The sequence below is a fragment of the Marmota flaviventris genome, chromosome 17 (assembly GCF_047511675.1).
Source record: "Marmota flaviventris isolate mMarFla1 chromosome 17, mMarFla1.hap1, whole genome shotgun sequence".
In the NCBI taxonomy this organism is placed as follows: Eukaryota; Metazoa; Chordata; class Mammalia; order Rodentia; family Sciuridae; genus Marmota; species Marmota flaviventris.
Genome location: NC_092514.1, coordinates 23,278,405 through 23,302,156, shown reverse-complemented (window position 1 = coordinate 23,302,156; position 23,752 = coordinate 23,278,405). Strand labels below are relative to the sequence as shown.

Genomic DNA, 23,752 nt, shown 5'->3' with positions numbered 1-23,752 from the left:
TGAAAATCTATGGAGATCATTTTTTATCATGCTAATAAAGCAGTAACCTGTTAAACTAACCTTGCATTCCTGGAATAAACCAGATGAAGTTTTGATAGATTAAACTTCCTCCTATATTACTGGATTCAATTTGCTAAAACTGTTTTTGTTTAGCATGTCTTCACTGACATTTGTGAGAAAGACTGGACTGTCATTTTCTTTTCTTATGAGGTTTGGGTATAAAGTTTGTGTGGACCTTTTAAGTTGGTACATCTTCCCTATTTTACTATTCCTTGGAAGAATTTATTTAAGATTTATGTTATTTATTCATTAAATGTTTGATAGATTGTACCAGTGAAGCCATTTGGACCCAGAGTTTTCTGAATTAGAAGTTTTAAATTATGGCTTAATTATGAATTTTATGTTCAAGTTTTCTATTCTGATGTCAATAATAGTAAATACTTTTTCTACTATCTTTCCTATTCCCATTCCCCCTCCCTTCCCTCCATTCCCCTTTGTTTAATCCAAAATACTTCTGTTTTTCCCTAACCCCCTTTATTGTGAGTTAGCATCCACAAAATCAGAGAAAGCATTCAGCCTTTGGGTTTTGGGGGATTGGCTTATTTCAATTAGCATGATATTCTCCATCCATTTACAGGCAAATACCATAATTTCATTCTTCCTTGTGGCTGAGTAATATTCTCTTGTGCATAAATAGCACACTTTCTTTATCTATTCATCTGTTGAAGGGCACCTAGGTAGGTTCCATAGTTTAGCTATTGTGAATTGAGCTGCTACAAACGTTGATATGGCAGTGTCACTATAGTATGCTGATTTTAAGTCCTTTGGGTATAAATCAAGGAGTGGAATAGCTGGTCAAATGATGGTTCTATTCTAAGTTTTCTGAGGCATCTCCATACTGGTTTCCATAGTGGTTGCACCAATTTGCAGTCCCACCAGCAAGGTATGAGTGTGCCTTTTCCCCCACATCCTCGCCAACATTAATTGTTGCTTGTATTCTTGATTACTGTCCTATGTGCGTATATGATTACATGATCAATGTAATTCTACACCATTTACAATGAGAAGAATGAGAAGTTATATTCCATGCATGTATAATATGTCAAAATACATTTTACTATCATGTATAACTAATTAGAACAAATAAAATTCCATATGCAAAGTGCTTCTTTTCTATTAAATATGACAAAAGGATATTCATAAGCTGCTCTATTTTCTAGTTTTATCATTTATCATAAACCATCACCTCAAAACATTTAAAAAGCCTAGGTGTTTCAAAATAAGGATACAACTTCATCCATGATAAAACTGATGCTTTATAAAAAGGCACATATAGCAAAATAAGCCAATCCCAAAAAACCAAAGGCCGAATGTTGTTTCTGATATGTGGATGCTAATTTACGATAAGGTGGGGAGAGACTGGGGAAAAATAGAGGTACTTTGGATTAGGCAAAGGGGAGTGAAGGGAGGGGAGGGGGCATGGTGGTATGAAGGATAGTGGAATAAATTGACATTATTCCCTATGTGCATATATGACTACATGACCGGTGGGATTCTACATGCACAACCAGAAGAATGAGAAGTTATGCTCCATTTATGTATGATGGGTCAAAATGCATTCTACTGTCATGTATAATTAAATAGAACAAATAAAAAAGTGTCTGACCAAAAAATGCACATATAGGACTGGTTATAAATAGAAAGCCTCTTCTAGATAGAGAGAGACTAGGAAAGAGACTTTTCTATTATCCCTGCTTTACCCCTGTAGTCCTAAGGAGGATAATGATCTCAGCTAGTTCTGCCTGGGGTACTATATTATTTTCTAATTGTTTACCTATACCTGATTAAAAATTTATAAATTGTTCTTTCATTAAACCTTTGTCATATTAAAAAAAAAAAACTTTTTCTAGAGACTTCACATTCTATATTATTGCTGTCTCCCTGAGATGATCAGCAAAGGCCCAGGAGAGAGAAGAAGACTAGGGGAGAGGGTTTGTGTCCAGGGAGGCATTTCTCTGCTCACTTGGGGTTCAGATGCTGGGAAAGGCAGCACTCACCCCCAGGTGTTCTGCCCTCTGCAGATGTCCACCTCCTGCCGCTCCGTCCAGGTTTTCCTGCACTACTGCGTGGGTGCCAACCACTTATGGCTGCTGGTCGAAGGTCTTTACCTCCATGCCCTGTTGGAGCCCACGGTGCTTCCTGAAAGGCGGCTGTGGCCCAGATACCTGGTGGTGGGTTGGGGTGAGTAACGTGACCTCCAGCCTCTTTTCCCGAGGACCAACTAGAACACTGGATCCCGATAGAGACATTTGTTGCAGTTAGAAAACCAACTGGAAGATGGTTTCTCAATGATAAGAGGTTATGAAAATAAGGGTGTGTGTGGACCTGTATGCTAATGAACACATTAGAAAATCTGAAAGGTCTTTGGTGGCATCATACAATTAATATTCCTCCTATGCTGTTCTCAACTGCATTACTCTGTTTCTGATGCCATAACAAAATACTTGTGTGGCTTAAACAGAAGTCGTTGATTTCTCATGGTTCTGGAGGTTGGGGAGTCCAGCATGGTCAGTATGCTGGCTTTCTGTCCCTGTGACCAAATACTTGAGAAAAACAACTGAAAGGAAGAAGGATTTATTTTGGTTCACAGTTTTAGAGACTTCAGTTCATGGTTGGCTGGCCCCATTGCTGTTGGCCTGGGATGAGACAGAACATCATGGTGGAAGGTGTGGTGGAGGAAAACTGCTTAGCTCAGGTAGCCAGGAAAAAAATGAGAGAGTGGGAAGAAGGGGTAGGGGACGAGAAATGTCTTTCCAGGGTACATCCCCAGTGACCTACCTCCTCCAACTAGACCACACCTCCTGCACTTTCTACTACCACCCTATTATGCCACCAAGTATTTAACCCACTCGTGGGTTAATCCATCGATGAGGAGAGAGCCTTCATGATCCACTCACTCCCCCAGAGCCACACCTATGAACAGTGCTGCCCTGGGGAATCAAAGCTTCAGTACAGGAGCCTTTGAGGAATAGGCCAGATCTCACCCATAGCAGTTGGGTTCTGGTGAGGGCTCTCTTTCTGAGTTGCAGACTGCTGCCTCCTGATGTATCCTCACATGGCAGAGAGAGAGAGAGAGAGAGAGAGAGAGAGAGAGAGAGATATCAAACTCTTTAGTCTCTTTATAAGGACACTAATTTTCTATGAGGACCCCACCCTTACAACCTCATTTAAATCTATTGACCTCCAAAGACCCTACCTCCAAATATGGTCATATTGACAGGAAGGATTCAACATATGAATTTTGGAAGGACACAAACATTCAGTCTATGCATTTTGTGTTTTTGTTTTAATTTTAAAAATATGACCTAGAGGGCTGGGGTTGTGGCTCAGTGGTAGAGCGCTTGCCTAGCATGCGTGGGGCACCGGGTTCAATCCTTGCACCACACAAAAATAAACAAATAAAATAAAGGTATTGTGTCCATCTACAACTAAAATATATGTATATGCATACACATATATGTGTGTATATGTACATATACATATATGTATATATATATTTTTTAATTTCAATGACCAAGAGTATTTAGATGTGGAACCCATACTTTCACAAAACCTTGGAGAATTTGATGCTGCAGGATTCATAGGAAGTAACCTGGACTCACGACTCAGGAGATTTTGATTAATGTCCTTGGATTTATTCTAAACTGTTTTGTGACTGGTGGCAAATCCCTTCTCCTCTGGGTTCTGGTTTCTTGTTATAAATTAATGCATGGGCCTGTGCCACTCCAATTTTCCCTGTCCATGATTCCAGGTAGGGTTTTTGAGTTTTAACCAGCTGTTCTGGGGCCCATCAGGCTGGGGTGGGAGCCAAGCAGGTCCGGCCAACTGGCTCCTAACCCTGTTTCTCTGTGTTTTCTCCACAGCCTTCCCTGTGCTGTTTGTGGTGCCCTGGGGTTTCGCCCGTGCACACCTGGAGAACACGGGGTAGGAAATTTACTTTGGTTTTAATCTTTCCTGAATTAATAATTCCCAGATATGCCCCAATATAGGGAATTACATCATTTTTCCCAAAGACAATATCCAACTCTTCCCAATTTGTCCATGTAGAACATACTGAGGAATGTAGATAACGTAAATCAAAGGTCTTGTAATCATTAGTTCATTCCTTTAGTTACACAGGCAAATTACCACAAAGATGCTGGGCAGGTTAGCTGTGACGCTGGGTACTTAAAGACATAGCCCAGCAATAGGTATTACGGCCTCATTCCCAGAAAGAAAGAAAAAGCAGAAACAACAAAAATTCATGAATGCCCATTAGAATGAGAATCATTGAACAAATTGTAGCAAACTTACTTTGTGGAATATTATGACAACACACAAACAATATTATGACATACAACACACAAAACAAATTAAGTATTATCTTTTGACTTTTAGGGAATAAATCTCAATGGATATTTTAAACCTCTTGCTGAACAACATTTATGATGTGATTCCATTTTTTTCCTCCAAATAATCACCACCCAAACCACACACATATCTATACATATGTATTTATATTTGAATACATGTCTATATACACCATATATCATCCCATATACATATATGTGCCATATATATATGCCCCATAACTGAATAACACCTTCTATATATTTCACATATATAATTTTCATATGTATGTGCCTATATATATACACACACACACACACACACACAAACTGTTTAGTGAAGTAGTAAGAAACCTCTAATTAAGGATTTATGTCTGTATGAACATGGAAAAACGTGGAAGAACCCATGTGCTGGGCCGTTAACATGGAAGAGCAATTTCATGATAAGAACCATCAACAGTACCAGTGCTAATACAAAGGATTTTGATCCTCTTCTCCCCTTGTCCCATCTCTTGGGACAATGCTTGAAGGGGCACCTCCTCTGGACACACAGCCTCAGCTCATTTTTGTCTTCTCCTGCCTGTTCTTTGCCCTTAGATGCTGGGCAACAAATGGAAATAAGAAAATCTGGTGGATCATCCGAGGACCCATGATGCTTTGTGTAATGGTAAGGAAGAGTCTACCAACTTCTTCCCCCTCTGAGCTCAGCGGCTGTGGGGAACACCCCCATTCCTACATCCCCCCAGTTCTCAGGCCCTTTAAGAAGGAGCCGCTGAGCTGTGAGCAGTTTCTGATGAGCGAGAAGTTAGAGACTTCCACTTGTTCTGGTTCAGACGTTGACTCCGAGTTTCCCTGTGAGTCTTCTCTGTGTTTTCAGTTATGTAAAGAGATCTCAGTCAGCTCCAGGATCCTGTCCTCAAGGGCTGTGACATGGACATCAGCAGGAAGGAGCCCAGTGACAGCCTGGCTATATCTTAACACCATGAGCAGGAGGGAGGGAGGAAGAGACCAAAGAAACTACTTCTAGAGGAAAAAAAAACATACGAAAGCTATCCACACCAATCTCTCATGGGTAGTAGAATCAGGAAATAGATGATGCTCTGAGACCTCGAGGCCAAAAGGCCTTGATTTGTTGTGGTCCAAAATATTTTGCTTGGGAAGAGGTGACTGACCTGGAGTCACAAAGCCCTTTAGGTGACAGTGTGCAAAAATGAAATCTGTCAATGAAGCTTGAGGGAAAGGGCAGGGAGTCAGCCAACTGTAGGAAGACTGGCAAGATCTATGAGGGCCACAGAAGGTCTGCACCCTAGACATATCACCATCACCTCTGGGTGCCTGTGGGGTGCGGGGTGCTGTATTCTGTGCTCTACTGACTCTCCACGTCATTGCTGGATTGTCCTTTTTTTCCCCATTTTATTTTAATTAAGTGGCGTCATGAAAGAAAAAAAGCTATTTTCTATTTTTTAATATTTATTTTTTAGTTATAGGTGGACCCCATGTTTTTATTTTACTTTATGTGGTGCTGAGGATCGAATCCAGAGCCTCATGCATGCCAGGCATGTGCTCTACCTCTGAGTCACAACCCCAGCCCCCCCAAAAGCTATTTTTTAAATAGAAGAATATCAACATTTGTCAATAATGGATGGCAGTTCTCTGCTCAGACCTGGGTGTGACCTGGAAAGGATAATGTTCGCAGAAATGGCAGGAAAACCAAGGGTATGGAGAAGACCCAGATTGTAAGGGGCTGCGTCACGTTTTGCCTATGAGGTGGCACACGTGCTTCTGGTATCTTCTCTCCAGCAAATATCCATGAAAGAAGTTTATTGAGTGTCTGCCATGTACTTAGGCTAGCTTCTAGAAAGAACAGGACATTTGGCTCACAGTGGCAGCCAACGAGTTCTAAACAAGAACTTGAAATTTGCTGGGGCTGATGCAGAAGCCTGTATGGGATCCAGGAAGTATACTAAGGGGGGTGTTTACCTGAGTGTCCAGTACAGCTGCCCAGAGATGTTAATACTTGGCTCAAGATAAGCAATGGGTCACCAATGAAGAAAATGGTGGAGGGAGGGAATTAGAACCTAGGGGAGTTTGAGCCAAGGTAGTGATTCTGAAAGAGTCTCCAAAAGTGAAGACCCCAGGGTCCAGCTCTAGAGGCGATACACAATTTTTTGAGCAGTAGTACAGTGTTGTGGTAACAGGTGCCGGTAGTCACCCAGTCTGACCCTTTGGGCTGAACTTCTCATCCTTCCAGTGTCCTCACCAGTACAATAAATATAATAGCACCCACCTCGTAGGCAGTTGGGAAGACTGATTTAATTCAAATACACGAAGTCCTTAGAACGGATGCTGGTACGTAGAAGGCACTTGATAAATGTTACTGGGAAGTGATGAAAGTACCTAGGAAAGAGGTGGGTGCTGGGACCCCAACTTCACAGTGTGATTGGAGAAGAAAGGATTATGGAGAAGTGGGACAAGGGGCAGAGGAGGCAGGGCTCACAGTGCCATGAGCGGATTGTGTGGTTGACTTCCTTTGGAACATTTGCTCTTGGCCATGTGTCCAGTAACTGAAGAGGAGAATAAAGGAGGAGATAAGCCAGCAGTCCTCACTATGATGGAATTCAGGCTCCATCTAGCTGTATCCTTAGTATTTACTCCGTGGTCTTCTAGAAGTTACATCAATACCTCTCAAAACATCTCCAACTTAGAATCACCGGGGTGTCTCCAAAAATGCCTTTGGCCTGAGTCCCTCCTCCAGATACTTTTGTTTCATTGATCTCAGCAGTGGTCTGGGGGTTCTAATGTGCAGGCAAGTTGAAAAGCACGCTGCTATACCCTTGCTCTTCAAAGGGTGACCCGGTAGCACCAGTGCCAGACTCTACTGTGTTTGTCATAACTTCAGATTTTCAGGTTGCCACTCCAACCTATTGGGTCAGACTCTGCATGGTAACCAGACCCCCCAGGTTTTGGATGCACACTAAAGTTAGGGAAGCTGTTTGTCCACAGCTGTGGTTCTCAAAACTGGCTGTACTTTGGAAACACCACAGTGGCCCAGACCAACAACATCAGAAATTCTGGGAGTGGACACAAGGCAGCTGTAGTTTCAAAAGTTCTCAAATGATTCTGATGGATCTGGACCTTGCTACTGGGAAGTGGTGGAGGTACCTAGGAAAGAGTTGGGTGCTGGGACCCCGACTTCACCGTGAGATTGAAGAAAAAAGGATTGTGGAGAAGTGAGACAAGGGGCAGGTGAGGCAGTGCTCACTACTGCTCTGGACCTCGCCCCTTCAGCCTTCCATAGCTGCCCAGCATGCTCATTTTTCCTGGTGCTTCCTAGTTCCTAGAGTGACATTCTCTCCTAGCAGGACAAGAGACTCTACTCTATTTCTCACCTTGGATAAAATAAGCTTTGCCTGCTGTTGTTTCTACAAGTCCAGTCATGATTGGCCCCACAATCATCTTAGGTCACAGTGGACCCTTATCTTCCCATCTAAACCTTTTCCTCTTCCTGCTCATCCCACATAGGAAAATGATTCATCTATCCAGACAAGCAAGCCACAAACTTTTGTGTTCTCATAGCTTGCCTTCTTTCTCCCTGCCAATCTACTCAGACTTCAAGTCTGGTCAATTCTTCCTCTAAAGATCCTTCCAAGTCATCTTCTCCTTAATTACATTTTCACTGCTTTTATTCAGCCCTCTGGGATTTCTGTGTGAAGACCTCTGCAAAAAGCTTTCTGTTTGGTTGCTCTTCCTTCTATTCTTGCCCCCTGCAATCCATCTTCCATATTGGAGCCAGAGTGATCTTTTTGGAGTCGAATTTTGGAGTCTCTCTTCTACTTTTGACTCTTTGGTCACTATTTCCCTAGGTTTGGTTTCAGACTCCTTAGTATAGTAATCATTGCCATTCCTGTCTGCTTCCCCAACCACAGGCACCCTGCATTCTACTTTAAATGGAGAAACTCAAAGTTCTCCAAATCCAATATGGTATTTCATTTCTCCCCTGCTTTTATAGTTCCTCTTCCTGTAATGTCCATCTGATGTCCTCACACCTGCCTAGTTAGTGAACTCTTTCTCCTTGGAAACCAAATCATTAATTAATTTATTGCCCCAAATAACAAAAGTCAACAGGCATGCCTGGGAAGGACCATTTCACAATCATTCTCAGGCCTATGAAGGTCTTAGAGAGGACATAGGTAAAGGATTACTGTCTGTGTCTACAGAGGCATGGACAAGAGGAAGTGAGTTTGAACAGAAATGAGAAAAATTCCCTCTTGGTCAAAAGAAAGGATATTTATTTAATCACGAACTGGCAAAACACTGACATGGATGGTAGAGAAAGGTCTTTCCTGAATGGTAGGAATCTCAACCTGATGCTTTCCCAGCCCATATAGCTCTAGGAGTCTAGAATTTTGGGCATTGATTTGAGGGCTTCCAGAAGAGTAGAATCTGTATGTCCTATCAAACATGAAAGGAAAAATAAAATCCTTATAGTGGAGTGGAAGAAGCTGATCTAGGAGTAAGGAATCCTGGCTTCACGACTGATCTGTGATGTATCCTTTCGCCAAGTGAGTTAACATCTCTGGGCTTCTGTTTCTTCATTTATAAAATCAGAATTGGACTAGACTAATGTTTCTCTACTGAGCTATGTAGCCCTATCTGGAGACATTTTTAATTGTCACAAGTTGCATGGGCAGTTTGCTACTGACATGGAGTGGGTGAAGGCCAGGCATTACAACCTCTTATAATGTGCAGAACAAATAAGTCTACTATCCCCAACCTCAGGGGTACTGAGGTGGAGAAACCCAGTGGCTAGTGGCTGCACAACAGAACAGCCTAGGAGACTTGTGAATTATCTAGCCTAGACTCCGCCATGACTTGTGTAATCAAAACTCTGACTGAATGGAGATTCCTCAGCACTGAAGGCTCACTTATCTACCCTCTTCCATTGAGCATCCACTGAGCACCTTCTCTGTGCTTGGTTTGGTGCAAGGTTCATTCTTGTCCCTGGAGATTCCGAATTTCATAGTTATTATCCTAAGTTCCATCAGACAATGACTGAACCAATATCTGCCTTCATGTTTGGTCATATGTAACCACACACTGCAGTTTCTAACAATACGAATTGGCATAACTCCAACTCCAAAGGAGAATTCTCTGAACCACAACATGGAAGGAGCTCCCCACAGTGCACTTGATTGTGACATAAGCCAAACATCATATCTTTATTGTGTTGAAAAAAATTTTTGTGACCTCTCATATATTCAATTTAAACCAAAATACCATAAAAGTAATATAATAATATACAGAGCTGGATTTCAGGATCTTAACATTCTTTTATCTTGGCCATATTTGAACTTGGGCCATAATTTCTGGAACATAGAGCAGAGGTTTCTGGGAAATATTCAGCCCTGCATGGTGAACACAGCATTGGGACCAAGGAGAGTCTACTATCCCAGGCTCCCTGGTAAGCATGCTCAGTTGTCATAGTTGGGCCCCTTCCACACCCCCATGCTGAGCCTTCCTTTGCTGATCAGTGTCTGGGTTGAAGTGAATGCATCTCAGCTGAACGTCCACACACACTGGCAGACTCCATTTGCTGCTCTGTTGGTATAAGATTTCTCACATTTCAAAAATGTCCATTATATGATATCTGAAGAATCCAGGTATTTTGGGGGGTATTTCTCCAGACAGAAAAATTGGAAAATTTCCACCTCTCCCTTTGTATAAGACTTCACTACTTAGATTAACCGATCATCCCCGAGTGTACGTTTTGAGTTGGGTCATATTGACTAAGACTCGTGTCTTAGTCTCCGTTACCCCCATAGATACAGCCTTGATTAGTTCAGTCCCTCAAGGATAACCTTACACATTCCATGGAACCAAATCCACAAGATGTTCTCTCCAAACCATGGGTCCAAGGCCCCATCAGTCTGGGGATGATGCACTAGAGTCCTCCACTTGGATATTTATGGTGATTATAAGCATAATAATATAACAAATATTATTCTATAACAAATATACTTAATCTATATTTTAAAAAACCCAAAAATAGTCTTATAGAATGATTACATTCTACCCATATCCTTATCCTTGGAATTCAGAGACTGGCCAGACTGAACACCTATTAAATAGCTTTTTTTGTGTGTGTGTCAACAAATTGAATGGGACTCTCTGTTGATCTCATGAAGTTAAAGCCATCCATCACTCACTCTCATTGAATCTCCTCTGATAATCTAAGAACTTGGGAAAACTGAGAAACTGGTAAAATCAGTCTTCATTGGACTTTTCTAATTTTAGGTCCTATGCCCCACCAGGAACTTGGGTCTTTCAGTTGCTCCAGATTTCCAGAGACATCTCCTTTTCTGAAGGGGGGAATCTCCCTGCATGCCATGCCCTGTCCCATCCTCCTCTTAGCTTTTCTGCATCTCGTCTTCTGCTTTACATGGTGGACGTAAACTGTAAATCAGATCATAGGAATTTATTGAAGTTTTCCCCTTTGGAAAAATGAATGAAGGAAAAAGAGAAAGATCTCCTCTCTCCTCCCCCAGCCATTCCCTCTCTTCCATGGGACATGCACATTATAGCAAAGCTTTTAGAAAAGATGTGTTTTGGCCTAAAGGAGCAGCTCTAAGAGGAGGCATTTAGTCTACATGGCAAGTCAGAGGAACAGGGGCTTGGGGAGAGGTGGGAGGGTTTAGGGGTACCCGAGGCCTGCCCCTGAGCTCCTACTATGTTGGCAATCACCTCAGCCAACCTGGAGGTAAAGATCTGTGCACAGATTCTGGGTTGCCAAAAAAGTGCCACCAACAATGTTATATCTGGGAAGACAGCTGTACTATGGTGGATCTGGAAGGGAGCCTTGTATTTCTGAGGTCCTAAATGCCCCTGACCTGGTCACAGAATCCTAAAGGAGTTGGCTTGGTTCTTGAGAAAGTTCCTCCTTTAGGTCCTTTCTCACTGTGCACAAATGAAGACTAGCATCAGCCAAATCAGATGGTGGACTCTTGTCTCCTTGGAAGCCTAGAGGAGCAGTCTCCATGGTAACCCAAGATGGCGCTTTACTCCATGTCAGTGAGGAAGTGCTTCCTCCATGCGGCCTGTGGGTGGATGCTCACTTTCTCTTGTCTGGTCTCTGGAAGACACCAAGCACAAAGGCATCCATGTCGTCCTTGACTCGACCCTGCCTTTCCAAGGAGACAGTCCTGACTGAAACGAATTTGTTGAAAGATGTGTCTCCCGGCTGTTGAAGCTTGCTTTGTAAGAAAAATGTCTGCGTTCAACAAATCACTTAGCCAGGCACCCAGGGTTTTTCTCTTTATGATGAGAAACAGAGATCCCATTAAAAGGGGATAAATTACTTGGTTACGTTTAGTTTGTATTTAAATTTTCTTTTACTAAATATCCTTTGGCTGGGAAATTCCATCATTCCTGTTGGCTTACGGTTTAGATAAATAGCTGCTTGCTTGAAATGCAAGCTTTTTAGCTTAAGCATTAATTCTCCTAAGGCTGGTAGAGCAGGTGATAGCAGGTATAGGTTAGGTTCTGTAGGCTGTGTTCAGTGTGTGGTCAAACGATCTTATTTCTAGACAGGGACATTAGTCCTGTGCAGGATCAATGTCTGTAGAGACTTTGTCCCATTAATTGTCACCTGATCACCCTTTCCATGGGCTCCTTCTCCATTGCAATGGAGACACTATTAAATCTTTCAATCTTAAAATAACAACTGCACCAAAAATTTCTTGCATCCCTGCAAAAACAAAAACAAACAGGGAGCAACTTGGTCTCTATTTGGTATCCCAAGTCTGCTACTACATACAAGCCTCTTAAACAGGGTTGACAGGATCTCCCCATATTTCATTAAAAAAAAAAGCATCACCGCCTTGCTTCTCTTAGTGAGACCCTTGTTGCTAAGTTCTATGCAGCCTTTAAAACCTTCTTGCCCTCGTGGGCTTCCGATGCCTCTTTTATGTGGATCATTCCAACTGGAGTTTAGACCCAGGAGTGCTCTCTACCAATGTGCTATGCTCCTATCCCTTTTTTAAATTTTATTTCGAGACAGGGTCTCGCCAAGTTTCCAAGGCTGGCTCTGAACTTACGATCCTCCTGCCTCAGCCTCCTGAGTCACTGGGATCACAGATGTGGGCCACTGAGCAGGGTTTCCTAGCTACTTAGTCTCAGTCTCTTGCTGTCAGCACCTTCTTCACAGTTCCCTTCATAACAAGGACGGACTCTTAACCCTCTATCCCTCTCTCCCACTGTAGAGTCTCCCTGAATGATTTTACTCTAATTGCTTCATGCTCTGATTGGGACCTCTCTGCGGAGGTGCAAACAAATATCTAATTGCATGGGGTATCTCTTATGTTCAGAACGACTGGACTCCCCCTCTTACCCACATTCTTCCCCCCTCACGTGCTCCCTCTCTTGGTGAACGGCACCACCACACATTTGAGATCCAAAAACATCGGGGTTATCTTTGACTTCACATCCAACCAGTTAGGAAGCTCATTTGACTGAAGCCTCCTAGTAATTTCAAACCAGTCACCCTTCTCCATCACAGAAATAGCAGGGCAGCAGATCGGGTTCACCTCTCCATTGTCTCCCCCTCCCAGGAACTCTGAAACTGCCTTCCACCTGGTGGCCTCTGATCTTGTCCTCATCCAATCCGTTCTCCACACTTATGCCAAAATGACCTTTCTGAAATGCCAAAGTATGAATCTGACCAGGTCACTTGCCTGCTTTGAATTTATCACTGGGTCTCCATTGCTTTCAGGAAAACAAAACAAAACAAAACAAAACCCTCAAACTCCTTAGCAGGACCCTGAACAGCCCTATGTCAGTTGGTCCTCTCTCCCTCTCTAGCCTCTTCTTCGCTGTCCAAGCCCACACTCAGTACATCCTCAACCACTTGCTCTTCTGCACCTCCAGGAGGCTCATGAGCTGTCCTAAGGATGGAGTGGAGGATTGGCTCCAAGAGGTGAACACACACCACTGACAAATGGCGCTGGTTAGTGGCCAAGAGATGCCATTCTCCGGTGTGGGTCTCTCTGCATTTCCACGGGCTGCCTTGGGGCCTTCACAACCCTTCACAAGCTGGCTTCCCCCAGAGGGTGTTTCAGGGGAAACCATTCTTTTGAGGGCCCTACAGTTACCTACCATCACTTCCTCTTGCATCATTACACAGAAGTCATTAAATTTAGCTCACATGGAAGAGGGGACGTTTGAAAGGAGAAGTGTCAAGGAATTTGTGGGTATATCTTACCACTTCTACCAAGGTGGACAACAAAGGGCTGGATTTGTCCCATCTAGGACAGTTAAGAAAAGTGTTCTATGGAGTGGAGAATATATTCTGACCGGTGAACCTCATGTGGCAGCAGGACCTCAACTTAGACACCAACAGGACTAGAGTCTTGTTTTGTTTTTGTTTTTCTCTGTGGCTGTTATTGTTTTTTGCAGAGCTAGGGATTGAATCCAGGGCTTCATACATGGTAAGCAAGTGCTGTACCTCTGAGCTACATCCCCAACACTTTTTAAAATTTAATTTTGAGCTGTGATCCCAGCAACTTGAGGCTGAGGCAAGAGGATCCCAAGTTGGAGGCCAGTCTGAGCAATTTAGTGAGATCCTGCTTCAAAAAAATAACTAAAAAGGGTTGGGGATGTTGCTCAGTGGGGTAGAGTGCTCCTGTGTTCAATCCCAGTATGGTACAACAACAGCAATAAATGAGTAAATAAGTAAACAAACAAAAAAGTAAAAATTATTTTGAGACAGGTTCTCACTAAGTTATTGAGACTGGCCTCAAACTTGCGATCCTTCTGCCTCAACCTTCCAAATAGCTAAGATTATAGGCACGTGCCACCATAACCGGCTAGGCTGAGTTTCTTACAGATGAGCAGCAGTGTGGCATTCTGTTTAAATGGAGGGAAGGTTGTTATCAGATAGATCTGAGCTGAAGCAACAGTTTGGTCACTGACTAGCTGCACAACCTTAGAAATTATACTCCTCTCCTCTGTGCCTCTGTTTCTTTGTTGTATTATGGGGATAAAAATAGTTATAGCTACTTTAGGGGGTTGTTATGAAGATTAAATAAAATAATCTATGGAAAGTTCTTAGCACAAAGTCTGGCCTCATAAGTACTCAATAAATGTTGTTGTTGTTGATGATGATGATGATGATGCTCATGATAATGAAGAAAATGTCCACCTTGGATGGCTCTAGCTATGGGCCTCACCAAGCAGAAGAATAATTAAATGATACTTCTAAAATCTCTTCTAGACCTTCAGATCAGATGGCCTTTGGAGCAGGGGAGATTAAGTAATTATTACAACCAACCAACTGCCACATTGCCCCTAGTTTATGTGGATGAGGGGCGGATGGCCACATCCAGGTGTCCTCAATAGTCACAGCATTATGGAGCACATCTTTACTTACCCACATCTGTTTTTTTTCTTTTTTCAAGGTTAATTTCTTCATCTTCCTGAAAATTCTCAGGCTTCTCATTTCTAAGCTGAAAGCTCATCAAATGTGCTTCAGAGATTATAAATACAGGTGAGTGGCCTACGGTCGGTATTCAGAAGTCCAAGGTTATTTTGAATCCTTCTTGTGGTGTTGCCTAATGTCTTAGGAAGGTCAGAAAAAGTTGCATTAGTATATTTGTCTACTAAGGTGAGTCAGAGAGAGTCCTTCTGAAAATAGTGTCATAGAGCACGTGGGACTGGCAGGGAGGAGAACCTTCTGGCCCCATGTAAAGGAAGCAGGTAGTGAGTAGCCGGAGACATACTCATTCCCCCCAGTACAAGACTGTAAAGTGTCCCTAAGGATGAGTGACTTATGGAGAAGGGAAAGCCTGGTATGAATGGAACTTTGGCAGTTGCCTTCCTTGGAGGATTTGAGGCCACAGAACAAAAGATACACTCATAACTCAGAATCTGAGATTTGAGTATTTTTGAGACCTTGAGAAGTAAGACCACAAACTTCAGAGTCTAAGGAAATATGTTCCCTATACAATTGCTTTTTCTGTGACTTGACTTTGCTGTGTCTCTCCTGCTTTCTGTTGCAATTGCAGTCCTTGTTCGTCATAGATTAGATGGCACATTACTGAGATCTGCATTGCTCTTTTCCTAGTCATCCTTTCCTTTGGATGTGGCCAGTGATTTCAGCTGGGGCTGTCAAGGAAGGGGTGATCTAACCCAAGTGATGGCTCTGAAGTAAGGGCTTCAGTCCACACAGCAGGCTAGAGGAGGTGGGAGGGGTGAAGAGGGACCCAGCCCTGCACCTCACTCTTTCTAAGTCTGAGCCAAGTGCCAGAAGGTGGTCTTTCTATTTATCTGACAAACATTTAATGAATGTCTCCAACTGGAACAAGAGGTAAATACAACGTGGACCCCATCTTTGAGGTGCATGCATGCTACTTCATTAATAACTGCGGCCTTGGGGTGGAGCACGCGACAGGTGGTGGGGGGTGGAGAGCTGCCCACAACCCCAGACTCACTGACTGGCCTTAGGCAAGGGCACTGGCCTCCCTTGGGCTGTTTTTGGTGTACAAAATGGGAGTGTTGACCCGTCTCCTGCCTAATATGTCAATTCAAGGAGGCTTCTATAAAGCCTCTTTGCTTTCTTTTTCGGGTCCCCCTTTTCCAGGGTTATCCAAGACAGGGGTGTCTACACTTTCTGATCACGTATCTTGATCAGCAAAGAAATTTTGAGCAAGAGCCTGTGTGATTCAGTTAGACGGCTCACCTAATCAGAGGTGGGGAGCAGCATTTGCTCAGGATCCAGACCTCACATCCTATCCCCCAATCCCTGCTCCACGACATCGCGAAGGGTAAACATACCCAGTTTAGGAATGGGCAAATATATACTAGAGCTGCTAGTTGAGGCTTTCACTCAAATATTTTGCAGAAACCCTTAACCCTGGGGAACTGGCCTGGCCTGGGCCCTGGGGAGTTGCACTGTCTCTCTTGGCGCCTCTAGTCGGGCCTCCAAGTGGCCGAGCAGCCTCCTTGGCCCCTTTCCCAAGGCTCAGCCTCTCACCACTCTGAGGGTTGAGCTCCTGGTCCACTCAGGCAGGGCAGTCCTCTGGATGCAGGGACAAACAGGGTACCCAGAAGCTGGACAGAGGTGAATACTCTCAGGAGGCAGAATCAGGGGTCAGGTGAATTCCAAAGGACTCTGAGCCCAAGCCCCTGCTGCTTTGTGTCCCCAAAGTCCACCAGGCACCCCTGGAATCTTCCCCAGGTTCCAGACCCCCAGTGACCCTCTACAATATCTTTCCGCTCTGACTACTTTTAAGCATTCCCTGAGAGCCAGCTCAAAGCACAGCCTCATGAGCCCCACTACTGACTCAGGGGGTACAGGACGGAAACCTGCCATATGGACTTCCTGTGGATTCCCCAGGGATTCAGATACACAGCCAGAATAGGGGACCTCTGATGAGATGCTCTAGTGAAATAACACATGGAATTTTCTGCTTAGGTATGCTGAATGGTGTTTCTATAAAGCCTGTTTTTTTTCTTTTCCAGGGTCCCCCTTTTCTAGAGTTATCCAAGATAGCGGTTTCTAAGCTTTTTGATCATGCATCATGCATCTTGATCAGTAAAGAAATTTTGAGCATGTGCCTCATCATATATATATATATATATATATATATATATATATATATATATATATGTGTGTGTGTGTGTGTGTGTATAATATAATATATATATATAGTCTAATGAACTAATACATACCTTATACATAAAAAACAGAAAATATACAATGATTGATAAATATTAATATACAAAGAACTCCTATTATCTTCTATTTTCTTCCAGTATCAAAGAAGTCAGCTTGCATAAGCCTGGGGTGTGCATACTCACTTGGTAGCCATTGATCTGGGGAAGTGTAAATCAAGACATTGGGGAACCTTTATGGCTGAGCAATGATCGAGAATGGATGGTTGGAGGGTAGAAAGAATAACCCTGTCTGACATATACATTCTGTCTGGAAATTTGTTTTTTTTTTTTTTCTCCCTTTCCCTATCTTTGTTCAAGGAAAAAGCTAGAGAAAGGGAATCTGGGTACATATCTACCCAAAGGCCTTTCAGGGTCAGAGGCCTCACCTTGGTGAGCTTGCCACTACCCAGAGACTGTACGGTGGACTTCACTGTGTTCCTGAATGATTGGCTGATGCCCTCTGAACTTACAAGAAGTTCATGTACATAAACTAGATGACGAGTTCTCCTTCTCTGTTCCTTGTCTCCTCCTCCTCCTCCTCCTCCTCCTCCGTCCAGGGGATTGAACCCAGGAGGGACTCTACCACTGAGCTACATCCCTAGCGCTTTTTGTTTTTTGTTTTGAGACAGGGTTTCACTAAGTTACTGAGGCTGGCCTTGAATTTGAAATCCTTCTGCCTTAGCCTCCAGAGTTGCTGGGATTATGGGCAAGTATGTGCCACCGCACCCAACCTATTATTCATTTTTAATGTCTGTGGAAGGTGGGGATGGGGTCGGGCATTCCTTTGTAGTGCACACATGCCTTACGATGTTCTCAGAAATCCAGAGTTCACCAGAATGTTGCTTGGGGAGAGTGTGGTCAAAGCAGAGAGGTTGAAGGACATCTGAGAAACCTCCCTGGCCTATTGCACCATCTACCTGTTGAGAATGTGGTTCATTCTCCAGAGCCAGTGTGCCTTCCACAGAGGAGAGCGGGATGAGTAGCCAAAACATCCTCCTTTGTAATTTTTACTGCCATTTTCAGTGAGGAAGAGGGCAACATGAGATGACCATGCGGACATACACTTATTTAATTTTTTTTCATGGAGAGTCTAATTTAATTGATTCACTTATGCTTTTTTATTTTTTTTAGCAAAAATTTAGGAACTTATCTGTCAGGAGACACCCATGCTTTTTTTGCTCCCTGGGCTAGAGAGATCCCACAGCAAAAAAAATCTATGAGCTCATTTGTCACTTTGCTCTCGGGAAGTAGTGCTAGTTTCCTCATTTCCAAGCTCTGGAAGGGGCTGCCTACTGTCACCCCCGGTAAGTTGTCAGCATGCCTGTCTCCCCCTGCCCTCTCCCGTGTTGAAAGCTTGCTCCTCTTCCACGTCTCCCTTTCATGTTTGTATTCCCTGAAAGCCCTCTCATGGGCCCAATGCATTTCATCCAAATTCTGGTAGGTGCAGGCTCCCTCCAACTCTGAGATTTTTGAAAACGTTTGGAATGTAATGTTCAAGATCTGGCTCCCCTCCAGGAGTATATTTTAGGAAAGTTTGAATTAAACACATGTAGGCCCTGCCAAAAAGGCGGGTTGCTAGGAGCTGGAGAATCTTCTGTATTCTTAGCCCTTGTCCCTGGGCTTCCACCATCAAGCAAAGGAAACAGAAGATGTCCCATCTTTGTGTTTTTGGAGTAGGAGAGCAGAGAGCCAAGCACGAAGGAGGAACTTCAAGGCTAGCAGCAAGGCTAAGGATGTTCTTGGAATGTGGACAGGGACCAGCAGACACTTAGCTTCCCAAGTTCTCTATTCTTCGTGGTTCCCAGGAGGAGACGGGTCTCTTTTCACAGAGGAACAATCCTAACCTTCCATGGGATGCACGAGGATCGAATGCCTAATGAATGTATAAAAGAGGGTCATTTTTAACATGCTAAGACTCAGAGTGTTTCCCCAAAGGACTTCCAGGTAGGTAATTTGAGGGAGAAAAGGTTTTTTTGCTCCATCTTCTTAGGGTCCCTGGTTGGGCGTCTGAAAGTCAAACTGATAAGATTAACAGGGTCAAAGGCATGCAAACTTATGTCGAAGTTTTATGTGACACAGGAACTTTCATGAGGAAATGAAGACCCCAAGAAATCATTGAAGTTACACATTTTTAGGTCAGGTCTGATGGTGAATGGAGAGTTATGGAGAAATAGCAGTGGACAGAAGGGGTGTGACCAGATGGGACTAATCTGGGGGAACTAACCAAGACCTGTGGATTCAGAGTCTTCGGAGTCTTCAGAGATGAGGATGTTCTTTCCCTGGGGGTGCAAGGAGGGCATCTCTCAAAGGAGGGCCTTTGAATCTTTATCAGGGGCAGTTCAGGAAATTCTTTGTGGGTTTTTTTAAAAAAATTTTTCAGTTGTAGGTATTTTATTTATTTATTTATATGTGGTGCTGAGGATTAAACCCAGTACCTCACACATGGTAGGCAAGTACTCTACCCCTGAGCCACAACCCCAGGTCCCCTTTGTAGGTTTTTGAGCTGATTTTAGGGGAGAAGTAGAGGAGAGATTGAAGAGTGATGTTCCTGCTTCTGTAATTTTCTCAAAAATTTTCAGCTTAAAACAGTCTAGTTACCATATTTTGAAGAAGCAAGTTCTGAGCCCCATCAGCAACTACAGACTAAACACATCACAAATGGAAATAAAAGTGATCAAAATCACTGAAGCTATAGCAACCTAAAGGCAGTGATGCCTTCTTTAAAAATTTATTGATCATTTATTATGATTAGATATTATTTATTCTGGGGGTTTACCCCATGTTATTGGCTTAATCCTTATGATGACCCTGTTGGATGCTGTTATTAGTAAAATCCTCTTTTTACAGATGAGGAAACTAACAGAGAAGTGAAATAATTGGCCCAAGTGCACATTGAGAGTAATTGATGACACGGGTGTTTGAACCCAGGTCCAAGAGCTGGCCCTGCACACGGCCACCTTCATCTCCAACTCTTCCACTCCCACTGTCCCCGCTCATGTGCCTGGAGTCCATATGCAGTAAATATTTGTTGAATAGTTAAACGACTACAATAAACTGTACTGGTTAAATAAACAAATGGTTATGGATGAAAAATAAGTGTACACACAATCCATAGGGGTAAGCTGCTTTGACTATTTATGGGTTTTCATCTGAGCTGGGTCACAAATAGTACTTTCATCTAAGGAGAAGTTAGAAGAATGTGAGTAGTGGAAAATCCCTTCTTACTTCCAACCAGAGGGATGATAGTGACTAAAATGGCCCCAAAAGATGGCTCTTCAGTAACAGTCACTCCATGCTAACTGCAGTGTGGGATCCAGGAAGGTGAGAAGGACATTAGGTGGAAAAACAGTGGAATCCAAATAAAGTCTGCAATTTAGCTACTAGTGATATTCCCTTGTTGGCTCCCTGAGTTTGACAGGTGTGTTGTGGCCACGTATTGTTTAACAGAAACGGAAACTGAGGGAAGGGTGTGTGGCAACTCTGTACTACGTTTGCGACTTTTCTATAGATCTAAAATTATTTCAAAATATAAAGTTTATTTAAAAAAACACATAAAGTCATAACATGGCCCCAGAATAAGTTCATGGTAAGACTTGACCCACAGGAAGCATGTGAGTATGTGTCATTAAAACCCAGATAGCCCAGAGCAAGGGTCACAGATTCAGACATGGGCAAGGGCCAAATAAGGTCATAAGTGAGCAGTCCAGGCTCAGTGGGTGCTGAAGATCACAGGTTCCCTCTAAATGGAGGGCCACAACCCAGCCAGAACCAATGATACCAATGATTGCCAAGCAGTAATTTGGCCCCTAAGTGTCCTGTTTCCAAGAGATGAAAATCTGAACACCTTCACTTTGCAATCTCCTTAAACATGTCTCCAGTAGCTTTAAAGAAAAAAAAAATCACTATGTCATTTAAACAAAACTATCTCCAAGTCATTTCCAACCTATGATCACCATTTTGCAACCTTTGACACAGAGGGTTTTTAAAACACTCCTGAAAATAAAGAAAATAAGACAAAACTAAAACAAACAAAACCCAAACCCTTAGGCTCTGTGGATATTGATCAATGATAGAGTGCAGGCTTAGAATGCATAAGGTCTGGGTTCAATCCCCAGCACAAGAAGGAAAAGGAGAAGAGGAGTGAGGAGAAGAAGCAGGAGTAGGAAAAGGAGGAAAACTCTTAAAATATTCTCTCCTTGGGAACAAGTTACTGTGCCTGGCAGAGAGACTCCCCGCTGGCTGGGAATGGGGATGGGAGTACATCTGAGTTCCACTCAGGAGAACCGCATGACTGGGACCTGCAACTCATCCTGACTCAGGGGCCTCCCCTGAAGGTCAAGGGTCAGGGACACAAAGCCCACGTGGACAGGTGGAGTCACTCCTGCATGGTGGCTCCTATTCCCCTCTTCTGGCACTACCTCCTTTAAGGGCATATAGTGAAAGTTTTTTGTTTCATTGATGACACTGAATGGGTCTCAGATACAGGATTCTAGTAAACTTGGATGGAGTTCAACCTTCCTGAAGAACTGCTTGTAAACTGTTGATGACACTCTCAAGTGTCTACATCTCTACCTCCGGGGGTGTGGAGAAGTGACTCGGGCTAAAAACACATTGCAATTAGTCTCTTTTTTTTTTTTTCCCAATGCAAATTAGACAATAGCTTTGTTCGTATCCTGAATATGAGTCACCTTTGCTAATGTGGTTAGTTTCAAATCTAGAAACAGCTCAATAGTAAAAAAGCAGTCATCCCCAAACTTAGCTATGTATCAGAATCCTATAGGAATTTCTTTAAAAATCACTGTCTCAGGACCCAACCTCAGGGAGTTGACACAATCCCAGGAAGCTTATGGGTACCACAGCATCCTTGGTCTTCGTGGAGGTTTGGTTCCAAGACCCCCATAATACTAAAATCCACAGATGCTTAGTTTCCTTATATGAAAATGATGTATTTGCCACTCGCCCATCTTCCCAAATACTTGAAATCATCTCTAGATTACTTTTGATACCTAAAACAATGCCAATGATATATCAATACTGTATTGTTTAGAGACTAATGAAAGAAAGAAAATGTTTGTGTTTGGTATAGATAAATTAAAAAGGAAAAATTTCCACCCACAGTTGGTTGAATCTACCAATATAGAACCCAGCCTATTTGGAGGGCCCACTGGAAATATTTTAAAAGCTCTGTAAGGAATTTTACTAGTCAGCCACATTTGGGACTCACCAGTTTGGCATGTTTGGGCCCCAGCTGTGCACTTTACACGTGGGTGGTACAAAGGAATGTTTGTCTTTTTTTGTGTAGACTGTATACAGCAGCAAACCTCCACACAGCACTTTTTATGAGGAGGATCAGGTTTTCATTTCCTGTGGTCCTTGCAGGGTTGAGGGTTGCCTGAGGGCTGATGGCAAAGTGCAGCTCAGATTTGCAGGGCCTGAGGTTAAGTCAAAGACCCCTCCCACTTCCAGGCTGGGATTTGACATTTAGGTTTTGTGATCCCGAGCAACTCATTTTCTCCATTCTCAGGCTGCCATTTAAAGTCCTGACATTGAAAGACCTGAGTAGAAAAAGAGAGAGAGACACATCTGTTAGCCATGTAATAGGAAAATTGCCAAACCTGGGAGGTGTGGAGTCTGGGCATGGCAGCTACTTGCATGAATATGTATCTCTCAGTTAAAACATTAATATCTGTATGCATATGACAAACCTATACGGGAGGAGTTATCCAATCGTGCATTCATTGCATTCATATTTCCTGAGCATCTACCAGGTGAAGGGAATGCAACAGTAAATAAGACCCTCAAGCATTAAATGTGTAGTCAAAGAGACCAACTGGAAAATCAACTATTCATCAAGACGATAAAGACAGACACCAAAGAGCAGGAAATGCGGATGAGTCCCAGGGTGGCCCTCATGACTGTTATTTGGTTGTCATTTGCAGACTGGCAAAATCAACACTGGTCCTCATTCCTTTACTGGGTGTCCACGAGATCCTCTTCTCTTTCATCACTGATGACCAAATCCAAGGATTTTCAAAACTCATACGACTCTTCGTTCAATTGACCTTGAGCTCCTTCCACGTAAGTAGGAGTCTGACCAGGATTCCTTGGCTTGGGAGAAAATAAAATGCATGGGATCTAAATGGGCTCAGAATGAAGAGAGATCTATGGATGAAAACAGATTTCTAGCATGAGCAGGCTTTATTGGTGAGGACCCTTGGAATGAGAAGGGTGTGCAGATGGGAGGTGTTGCCTTGATTCTGACAGCGTGATTCAGTGACTCAGAAAGGAACAGGGCTCGTTCCTGGCTGTAATAGGTAGTGTGACTCATGATCATATTAGCTGAGTGTGTCAACCTGAAGCCTTTTATTAAGGGCCTATTTTTGCTGGGTTCTCTGCAAAGTAGCATGCAAAATGATCCTTGTCTATGCTTCAGATGACAGGTACCTAGGACACAATATAACTTGGGTAAAGGAGTCGTAGGACCACACAGCGGGAGATTCTTGAGCCTGACAGATGTGTATGGGAGGAAATGAGAAACCAGAGGCTGACTGTCATTAAGTTATCTGAATATTTTAGTTATCCATTACTTACACTATGTATGACTTAGTAACTTATGATGACCATCATTGTTTTCCCTCTCATGATGCTGGGAGTCA

At 43.1% G+C, this 23,752-nt stretch overlaps 1 protein-coding gene across 1 annotated transcript in view; it reads left to right on the top strand.

Annotated features, from left to right (window-relative positions):
• Nucleotides 1-23,752, top strand: part of Glp2r (glucagon like peptide 2 receptor) — a 76,767-nt gene that overhangs the window by 42,346 nt on the left and 10,669 nt on the right. Inside the window, exons 7-11 of the mRNA XM_027946948.2 lie at nt 2,082-2,241; nt 3,924-3,984; nt 4,986-5,055; nt 14,840-14,928; nt 23,036-23,174. Coding sequence (XP_027802749.2) covers nt 2,082-2,241; nt 3,924-3,984; nt 4,986-5,055; nt 14,840-14,928; nt 23,036-23,174 — 519 coding nt within the window. The remainder of the gene's footprint in view (nt 1-2,081; nt 2,242-3,923; nt 3,985-4,985; nt 5,056-14,839; nt 14,929-23,035; nt 23,175-23,752) is intronic.